This window comes from Gavialis gangeticus, unplaced genomic scaffold (assembly GCF_001723915.1).
Source record: "Gavialis gangeticus isolate Ggan-Ray unplaced genomic scaffold, GavGan_comp1, whole genome shotgun sequence".
NCBI lineage: Eukaryota > Metazoa > Chordata > Crocodylia > Gavialidae > Gavialis > Gavialis gangeticus.
In genome coordinates, this window is record NW_017729025.1 from 77358025 (window position 1) to 77369143 (window position 11119).

The window sequence follows — 11119 nt, forward strand, 5'->3', positions numbered from 1 at the left end:
GCCTTTTTACATTTCTTAGGTGTGGAGCTTACTGCTCCAAATCAGTCCCAAGGTATGGAAAGAGTGAGAGCTATTCTCCTGCAGCAGGAACCAGGAGAAGTTTTCAGCAGTTGCCAACTGCTACTTGACAACCTGCCCTTTCCTAGACAGGGGAGAGCATAGATTGGATGTGGAGTTGACCCAGGGAGCAGCCCTCAAGTGCCCCCAGCTGGAGATCTCAATATCCATGGCACTGGATCATATATATATATATTCCAGTTCCTGGGCTATTTTTCTCCAAAATTTCTCTGAAATTCTTATTGGTAGAAATGAATATGGGGCCTTCAAAGCAGGCCATCTATGTCTCAAGGCTTGAAAGAGCCCTAGCTCACCCAAACTTAGTAGCAGTAGAATAGTAGCTAACTTCTGAAGAATTTTGATTTCTTTAAATATTGACTCTGTTAAAAATTAATAAAAAATTTTATGTTGAATATCATTTCCAAGGTAGAGGTAAGTTCTCCATGCATTCCTATTGACTTAGTCCAATGGGCGTTTTGCCTGACAAAAATCATATTTACTACATCCTTGGGCATCCCTCTCGGTGGGCCTCCTTGCCCTTCTGACCCTCCTGGTCCTGGCCCCCACCTGGGCCAGTCAGGGGAAGCTCTGGCAGGCCTTGATGTATGACCCATACTCTTATCCCGGGGTCCCCCTCTCTGGGTCCTCCTCCACAGACATGGGGAGCTGGGGTTACTTCACATCACGACTGGTGCCTCAGGGTCTCACAGGAGACTCTCACTCCCCCCCGGGCAGCAGGTCATGGTGCTACTACCAGTGGTATATTCAACCCAAACTCTGCCTCTCCACATTGGAGGACTTACTGGGGTTAGGCCTCAGCTCTCTCTCTGGCTGAGCCCCTTCTCCCTTCACAGGGCTCCACACGCTGCCCCCCTCACACTGGGGGCTCCACACTGCTTGTAACACCCCCTTTACTTGGGGTCTTGAACCCCCACAGGGCTCAGGCGGCCTTGGCCACACCTGGCCTCCAACTCTCCTCCTCGGGGCTTGCACCCCCACAACTACCTCCAGTGTATGCAACCCACCCGAAGGTGAGGGCTAGGGGTTAAGGTGCCCTGACCTGCCTTTCACCAGGGTGATCACTGGCTTGGCATTTCCTGAGAGCTTCTGCACCACTGGGAGCCCCAACAGGCCATGCAGTCCTGGCAGGGTGTAGTTTCCGGTTGTACCCAGGACCAGGAGCCTCCTACCATCCCCTACAGCTCCTCCCTTACCTCCAGATGAAACTCAGCAGCCCTCAGGCCAGGCAGTGTTGTTGCTTCCCCTCCAGCAGCCAATCTGCCTTGTTTATATAGGCAGCCCTTAACCTATATAAACCCTAGCCTATATAAGCCCTAGCTGCCCTCATTAGGCACCTGGAGGCTGCCAGCTCCAGGGCCTTAAAGTGGCAAGCATACCTAGTACCCTACCACGGTTAGTATGCTAATTAATTGACATACAAACCCTCTGCTTCTATTGCTACATATTTACTATAGCATTGTGGAATTGTTGGCTTTTTTGATAATGATACCACCTCTGCTACAAACATGGTCACAGATGTATTGATATATTTGTATCAATAATGAGGGTAATACATCTATTTTAGATTATAGAAATCAATTTGCATAAGTAGATATCTGAATTATGAAAAGTAGGATAAAAAAGAGTATAATTTAGGTTCCAAACCTGATGCCAGTTTAATTATGGGAACAGTTGGTAGGTTCAGCAGCAGTTTTTCTAATTCACATTATGCATCTCTTGATGCTTCCTTTTCTGCAGTGACTTGATCTATACCCATATAGATCAAGTCAATGCAGTGACTCTACTTGATTCCTTTGTATTTTTGTTCTGTTTAACTTCTGGAATCTCTTCCTTCAGTGTTGAGATTCTACATGACAGTGATTCAGCCACTTACTGAAATATATTTGTTGTCTACATGTGGAGAAAATCTGTCAATTTTCTTCTAAAGCAAATGTTAAAATGTATTAAATACAAATAAAACAAAATGATTATATATGTACTATGTTAAGCAAATTATCTACTGGCATCTAGTATATTTTATCTGTTTAAACACACAGACACTATGCCTATTTTTAAAACCATTGAAATATTTGGAAAAGTACCAGAATAATACATTGTAGCTACACAGTTTCCATATTGTATTATCTAATGGGAGGGCCCCATGTATTCTACTATAACAGATTTTGCTATATATTCTATCCTTGCTTCTGTTTTGTAACCTGAAATTTAAAAAAAAAAAAATTTCCTCCAAGAGTGGTTGGGAAGAAAACATTTCAGATTTGAAATGTGCATAATATGGCTTAGTGATGTGTTGGCTTTCCAAGGAAGTTTTCCCAAAAATCTTTAAATAGTTGTGTGGCAAAGTGAGGCTCCCCGCCTAGCCACAGTGCTAGGTTCCCCACTTGCCTTTGGGCATGCCACCCATCTGACTCATCTGCCACGCCTTGTTCTTAATTAATTAAGGTGTTCATTAAGGCAGGAGGCTGCCCATTCTTGCCCCAATGCCAGAGGGCGCTATCTTCGGCTCTGATCCTCCCCTACACTGCAGCCCAAGTGTCGCAGATGGCATCCAGATGATTACTCACCAGCCCCACACTGGGCCCCAGAATCCTCAAGTTCAGACCCCTCTAAGATCCCTCCATTCCGGCAGCATACCCCACCTTCATTTGGGCTGCCTAGGTCCCTGAAACTATTTCCCATCTCGGGTGTGCCTCCCGCCCCCCGCAACCTTTGGCCACACAGGCCCTAGCCTCACCGCCAAGGCCAGTCGGAACCCCAGGCCCTCAGCTCTGGGTGTCCCTTGCGGTGGGCCCCTGGCCCTTTTGACCATTCTGGTCCTGGCCCCAGCATTGACCACTCAAGGGTACTCTACGTCAGGCCTCTGCCACTCTAGTCCCACTCTTGCACCTGGGGTCTGCCTTCTGGCCCTACAAGTGGGTGATCCACCCAGTTGTGGAGGCTAGGGTGACTCACACCATGACTGGCGTGGCAGGGTCTCACAAGGACTCTCACTCCCCTCCCCCCGCCCCCCGGAGCAGCATGTCAATATATAAACATATTGGGCTGTCAGCTCTCTGGTTTTCCTTCCCCTTCACTGGGGTGCCTCATCTCTGCCCCCTCATTGGGGCTCCACACTGCCCCCCTCACTTGGGGCCACAGGGCTTCCCTCCCCGGTGGGCTTGGGTGGCCACAGCCATACCTGGCCCCACCTACATTTCCTCAGGGTCTTGCTCCCCACAGGACCCAGGTGGCCACAGCCGTACCTGGCCCCCACTGCCTCTGGTGTTACGCAAACCCACCCAAAGGTGAGGGCTAGGGTTAAGGTGCCCCTACCCACCTGTCAGCGGGGTGATCACTGGCTTGGGATTTCTTTGGGGCTTCAGCACCACTGAGAGCCCCACCAGGCCACCCACTCTTGGCAGGGTACAGTTTTAGGTCATACCTAGGAGCAGGCGCCTCCTATCCATCCCCTACAGCTCCTCCTTTACCTCCAGGATGATACATGTAGTCTTGCAGCCAGGCAATGTTGCTGGCTCCCCTGCCAGCAGTGAACTGCCCTGTTTATATAGGCAGCCCTGAATCTAAAATGGCTGCTGCAATCAGGTACCTGTTGGCTGCTTGGCCTAGGTCTTAAAGTGGCAGGCACCATCAGTTCCTTGCCACACACCTCCCCCCTTAAAATGGTACCTGGGGAAGGTTTCTCCTGTTGCTCCTCCAAAGCAGGCTTCCCTCAGAGCCTGTGAGAGCCCTCAAGTGATGAACTTTCCCAAAGGTACTCCGCTGCAAGTTGTAAAAGAGATGTGAACAATTGCCTTTCATCACCAGATGCAAACTCTAAAGCAGAGATTCTCACAGTGCAGCTCCTGGACTATTTGTGGTCTGCAAAAGAACATTTTAATGATGGACATCTTTGACAGAACTAGCTGATAATCATAGGATTTCGGAAAAGTAGAGATGGAGGAGACCTCAGGAGGTCATCTAGTGATCCTGCTCAAGGCAGGATTATCCCTGTCTAAACCATTCTAGACAAGTCTTTGTCTAACCTGCTCTTTAAAACTTTGAAAGATGGAGATTCAAAACCTAATTATGTAGTTTGTTCCAATGCTTAACCACTCTTTTAGTGAGAAAATCTTCCTAATGTTCAACCTAAATTTCCCTTCCTGCAATTTGAGACCATTGCCCCTTACCCTGTCCCCTGCAGTGGCAGAAAATACTTTATCACCATCCTCCATATAACCATTGATGTGTTTGAAGACTTGTTATATAGATTTTGAGTAAAATATAATATCTAACAATATACAGTCCAATACTATATTATGCAGTATACAAAATTAATTTGTTCTTTTTTATTCTGTTATTTATTATATTTATTAAATAATTATTACTTTAAAGAAAATATGTTTTCTGAAAGTAGAATCTGACTCTGGATTTTATCATGGTGAATTATAAAGTTCTGGCAAATGTACATTTAGCTTCAACTTCTAATATCATTGCTACATTGATTTTATTCTAAATTTAAAATTATTTAACTTTTGTACTGTATTAAAGCATGTATTATGCTAATGCTTTTTTTTTCAGGAACTGAAGGAAAAACAAGATTCTTCTCATAAACGTGATATAGATGGTATGGGAGTCCCTGAAATAAAGTACGGTGATTCCGTTTGCTTTGTCCAGCATGTAGCTAGTGCCTTGTGGCTGACTTATAAAGCACAGGATGCTAAAACAGCACGTTTAGGACCCTTGAAAAGAAAGGTAAACATTAAAAAGTTACTTTCATAAGCTAAAGTCAGAAAATAATCTTGTAAATGTTTCTGTATGTCATCTGGGTACCATTTTATCAATCTGGGGTTGTTTTGCAAAGCATAGATTTAATTGATGTGCTTATGTCAATTTTAAAAAACTCACTGCTTAGAATTGCTTGGTTCTAAAATTAAGTATTTGTGAGAATTAGTGTTATATAATTTTAGCTAGATGCACACACTGGTTTAAAAAAGCACCCAATATTTTCTTCTTTAAAGAAAGTGTGCAACTAGACATTAAAGAAAATGTGTGTGGGGGGTGGCATTTTGTTGCCGTAAGAAAATTGGTTTTTTGGACAAGTTTTCTGATTGTAGGAAACACAACCAAAGATTTAAGTAATTCATACTGGGTATGGAAAGAAACACCTTTACCTGTTTAAGATCTCAGACATGTAAAAAGGTTTTGAGCGTCTTTAGTCCTCATTCAGTTGAGTTGCATGTGCTTATCACCTCCCAGGAGGCTCAGCAACTACCTCAGTGTCCGTCTGAGTGCGCCAAAATAAGATGTAGTCAACATGCAGGATTAAGGCAACTAAGACTTAACGTTTGACTCAATTAGAAAAGAATATGCACAAATGTACAGGGCTAAAAATTTGAAAGCAGCCTTTCTAAACAAATCTAGTGACCTTACTAGATATTTTATCTTAAGGAAGTACATCCCCTAGTTCTATTAGTATTTACCTAAATAAATTGTACAATGAAAGAAAAACTGGTTTAGTGTATATTTATATCCAATAAGTAATTACAAACTCATCATATATTTCCCTACATTCTTTAAAAGAAGCAGTATGTGCTTATCATATTTATTTGTTATATTTATTACAGCAGTAAGCAGTAGAACATATAAGTCTTATGAACTGAAAGAAATGAGTCAGACTTTTATTTTACCAGTATAACTTATCCTTTTTCCTGTTAGTTTCAAGAAGTTTCCATTTACATGGTATTAACTGTTATTTTGGGGGAACAAATAGAAATAGCTAGGTTAGATTGTCTTTAAGTTGTTGAAAAAGATAATGAAAGAAAGAAAGAAACTTGACTTTTAAGAGACATTTATTCCGCAAAGGGTGACAAATGGTGAGCCGTAGAAATTATGTACAGTTCAGTCTGAGGATCTGGGCCTCAAGGACAAGGCCTGGGTTCATGGCCTGCAAGGCCTGCCCGCACACTTTAGACAGAAAAACAAAAAAACACAAAGAACAAAAGAAGTATTTACATGTATACATGTCTACAGTTCTTGCCAGGGGGGACACCCAGGGGGGCCTCAGGACATCAGGGGTCGGCCTGTCTGGACAAAGCCCAAGGTTTCAGCTCGCTGGGTGCGCCTCCGCACCTTGAGGAGCTGGTGGTGTCACAGGGCAAGGAGCAGGCGTCCCGCCTCGACTAGGCACAGTGCCCCCTCAGCTGCCCAGCGTTCCTCAAAGGTGGACACCGTCCGCTGGTGGACTGCATGCTTGAATTCAAGAGAGAGGCGGGCCTGCACCAGCAGGGAGAAAAGCTGCAGGGCATCGTGCATCCTGGTCCCGGTGAGCCAGTTTCTCCAGCCCTTCAGGGTGGCCATCTTGGCCTGGCCCACCAAGAAAGAAAGAAAGAAAGAAGGGAAATAATGCAATGGGGTGATACCACAAGCCTACAGCTCATATGCCATGCTGTGTATTATTTAGGCAAAGCCAGTGAAGGTGGAGATGCCATGTAACATCTTTTTGTGGTCCTGTCTTAGGGTATCTTTCAAATTCAGGGCAGTGAGGGCCTGCTGAGGTCATGGTAGATCTCAGGTGTGCAGAACATTTGAGAGCAGAAGCCACAGTGGTGAAGTTCAGTCCTTGCCATACACCTGTACCACTGTTCCCTTCATTGACCTCCAGATAATCAGTGTCCAAAAAGAAGTAGCAGCCTCATTAAAGACTCAAAATACATCTTGGTGATTCCAACAATAACTATTTCCCAAATTTTATAATCATTCAATTTGCCACAGCAATCTATGACTTACTCCTGAACCTTGAAGACCCCTTGTACAGTTCTATTAAGTTACATATTTCAGTTTGTATATTTTTTTCTGTCTCCAGCTTTTACTTACTCTTTATGAGCAATGTCATATAATGAGTGGAATTAGACTTTGCTTGTCCAGGACACTTCAGACTGCAGGACTCTGTATCTGCCCACTGTGGTGTCACTATAACTCTGCCTTCATTTCATGTATTTATTCATTGAAGCAGCAGCTGGACCCTACTGATCTTTACACAAAGTGGTCTGACTTTCCTAGGTGCTAAGTACAACTGCAGAAGCATGTCAGGGTCTGAAAGAGACCATTTTAGATTACGTCTAAATAAGTTTAGTTTGACCTGTTGGATGTGAGGTCACTGTAAGACAGTCAGAAAATCACTCATTTTATTAAACCCACATTTGTGAAGAAAATGTAACCCCCTGAATCTATATAGAGGCATCTTCTGTAACTTGAAGTTCCAAAGTTGTCTCTCCTTTCTTTTTCTATCTATGGGGACTTTTGACCATGTTTAATTTTCCCTGAGCCTAAGGAAGGGCATCTGTGCTGGAAGGCTTGCAGAAAAAGATCATTTCTTTGTGATTCTAAGTTGGTCTAATAAAAAATATCATCTCTGAACCAAGAGTTCTAGAGTTTTGCATTTCTTTTTATCCAAGACCAACATGGCTACCAAATACACCTCTCTCCTCTCCCTCTCAACTATTAAAGCAAGGGAAGAAACTATAACAATTCTGGCCAACCTATGTTGTTTAAATCACCATGAGTATGTTACAACCTACACCCCTTAGAACCCTCCTGTAACTCCGTTAAGTTTATTAGGCTCACATCAAAATTGAATTAGTTTTTGTAGGGTTTGTTTGTTTATTTATTTGTGAGCAAATATAAATCAGGAATTCTGTTGCCATGTTACATCACTCCATGAAGCAGTTCTAAAGAAGCTTGTAAAGGTTTGTAAGAAAGTATGTATAATGGTGTCAGAGCAATTTTCTTGAAGGTAAAATTATTCTTCTAGCTGAAGGCTACATTAAGAGGATTTTTTGTTTGTTTTTCTGTTTTGTTTTGTTTTTCTTTTATGATTCCATATACTATAAAGTAACTCAAGTATGTAGTAAAGAAATAATATCCTGCTACCCCTTAAAATACAGATTCATATACCAATATTAGATCTGGTAAAATAAAGTGCAATCTTTGTGCTGAGATTCTCTTTTTTAATTTCCAACACTTTTGCAAGATCTGACTCTTGACTTTTTAATCTAAGATAGCAATGTGTTATTAAGAATTTTCTTTAGCCTGGGACCCATGAGGATTTATATTTTCAAAGTACATTTTATTAAGAGAAATGACTTTGGATTCAATGTATTTCATCTGCATCTTTCCAAAAATATTTTTAGACCTTATAATGGTAGATTGTACCATTGGAACATATCATTTGAATAAGAACAAGAAAGGCTGTTCTTGAGGGACCAGAAATCTGGGGCTTGTGCCAAAGAAACTAAAATATCATTGTATCACTCTTTTTGCAAAGTATGCAGTACCTGAATGCAATATTATCCAGAAGATACTGGCAAGTATTCGGTGGAATTATGGTTTGAGGTACATGTGACTGAATGTGGCAGAGCACGAGTTGTATCTGCCACTTTAAGGGGTCTGAGCAGGCAGCAAGCAGCCTGCAGGTGGGAGCAGGCCCAATCATATGGTCAGCTGTTAGGTGGGAGGCCACCTGATTGGTGGAGAGGCTGGGAGCCTGGGTGTAAGCTTAGGCCTTGAGAGCAGAGCTGTCAGTTGCTACAGGGGGCCAAAGGAACAACATTGCCCAGCTGGAGATCTGCTGCTCCCAGAACAACTTGGAGCTTCAGGGTAGGAACTTATGGGGATGGAGGAGGTTCCTGGTCCTGGGGAATGACCTAAAACTACACCCTGCTGGAGTTGGATGGTGTGGTTGGGCTGCCCCCCATGGCATGTGAGTTCTGGGAGCTGCATGTGAGCCCTACACAATAGAGGCAGGCCAGCCTGGCTCCACTCCTTGCCACCACATGCACCTCCTGGAACTGGCTGGAGGTGTGCACTGCCTGCTGGCTTCGCCTGCACAGGCCATGAACATCCTGAGGTCCCGTTGCCTGCTGCTCCTGCCAGTGGTGGGACCTGTGTGGCAATAGGGGCGTAGGGGGGAATGTCCCCAGACCACCCACCCTCCTTCACACTCCACAAACCCCACAAACACCCACACCTTGGCCACCCAAATTCTGCACTCCAGCCACCCCGCTGGGCAGAGGCTCCATGATCCCGCCAGCCCTAGCTCCATGCTCCACATTCCTGCCCAGCTGCAGCTTCCCTACCTGGTGTCTGGAGTGAGCACTGCAGCAGGGACACAAGGAGGAGCTGCTGGAGGCTGGGGAAGCCAAGCAGGTCCCGTGCCGGCTGCAGCAGTGGCGGCAGCAGCCCAGCTGAGAAGCTATGCATACTGACCAGGCTAGCACCAGAGCCCTCTTGTACAGGACGGTGGGAGCAAAGTGCATGGTCTGGGCAGAGTACAATTAATTGGTGGGTGCCCGTGGGCTGGATGAATCACCTGTCCTGCAGACCATATTTTGCCCACCCTTGCTGTAGTTTGATATTCTTAAAATAGTGAACTCTGTCCTCCTGTTCCAATGAGGTTGAGCCTATAAAGGATGTCATTTTTGTTTTAAGTTAGAAATGGGTTTACACTACTCTCTTTAAAAAGCTTAAAGAAGCCTAAAAGTTTACTTACATCTCATCACCATGTCTAAAAGGTCTGGCAAGAAAATCTGAATAATTTTTATAATTCATTCATGTGAATGCAAAAATCGTAGTGTTAAATATGCTCAAATAAAGTGGATTTCAGCTATTAAATAGGTAATATAGAAACATCTATATTAGGGAACTGAGGTATACAATATTGAAACAAGCTGAAAAGTATTAAAATTATGTTTTTGTCATATACAATTTAGTCTAATTTATAGACTTAATATTTTCAACTTTACAGTTTTTCTCTTTTCTTTATTTTCACTTTCAATAGGTTATATTACACCAAGAAGGCCACATGGATGATGGTCTAACATTACAAAGGTGTCAACATGAAGAATCCCAGGCTGCTCGAATCATTCGCAATACTGCAAGTTTATTCAGCCAGTTTATAAGGTAAATGACACCATCTTATCCATAGTCTATGCTATTATGTTCAAATATTCTGAACTGGTTTAATGCATTTATTTCTAGATTTATAATTAGGTTCAGGTCCATACTTCACCATTCAGGACTGTCTCTACAATGGGCCAAACCTGAACAATGAATCCAGATGCTCATAGCCTGCAGAAAGCTTACATTTGGATTCAACTCCAGATCCCTTCATTCACTTCGTCCCATCTTTTCTTGGCATGTCTGTCTCAGAAGATTTTTGAAAAAAACAACTTACACTACTTTTGGTTATCTTAAAAAATAAGGTTTTTCTGATTAGCATCTGCCCTAAATAGGTTCTTCCCTGCTGCACCAGGCATTCCCCCTACCAACTGCCCCAATATCAAAGTCCTAGGAGAATGGAAAAGCTTTACTACAATTCTAGAAATTAATCAGTTCCACACTCTGTAGAGACAACTGAGTTCCAAAGGTGACATTTTGTAGTGATCACCAGGTTCAAGAAACACAGGCCTAAAATAAATGTCAAAAACTAACAATTAACTTCCTTGTGGAACAAGCTCTGTAGTCCCTTGGTCTTTCTAAATAATTAACCACATAACTGAGGTACCATCTCCCAATTCCAAACTTCTGAGTCCTCTAAGTAAGGGAGTAGCTCTAAATCATAACTTCTGTCACTACAGATTTCTCCACCAAGAATGCCTTCCTTCTAGCCCTTAGCTGTTTATATTTAGGGACTGTTAGCACTGCTTTATCTTAGCTCATCACAGTATATGCAGCAAGGGAATGGTTCCCTTAAATAAAATTCAGAACTCAAGATGCTTGTAGCTTTGAAGAATCCAAATCAATTCCTTAATTTCTACCCTAAAGCCAACTGAAACCTGTTACAGAGTGTGAAGAATAAGTGAAAAGTGTTCCCAATGGCCAGTCACTCTCAGTGAATGTTTGGCTGCTTTCTGCGCCATTGAAAGCTTCAGAATGATCTTCAGAAGTCTTTATTCTCTATCTCATTCCATCAAGAAAGGGATCCATATACACTCCAAGCCTGTATAGTTAACTGACAAAGCCTAGGCATATCCGAAGCTTAATAGAGTTCTCTCTGATATAATTA

The 11119-nt window shown here is 43.1% G+C and overlaps 1 protein-coding gene across 1 annotated transcript in view; it reads left to right on the forward strand.

Moving 5' to 3' along the window:
• RYR3 (ryanodine receptor 3) overlaps positions 1 to 11119 on the forward strand; it is a 666405-nt gene that overhangs the window by 226766 nt on the left and 428520 nt on the right. Inside the window, exons 11-12 of the mRNA XM_019518966.1 lie at positions 4636 to 4809; positions 9893 to 10014. Of these exons, the coding sequence (XP_019374511.1) occupies positions 4636 to 4809; positions 9893 to 10014 (296 nt within the window). The remainder of the gene's footprint in view (positions 1 to 4635; positions 4810 to 9892; positions 10015 to 11119) is intronic.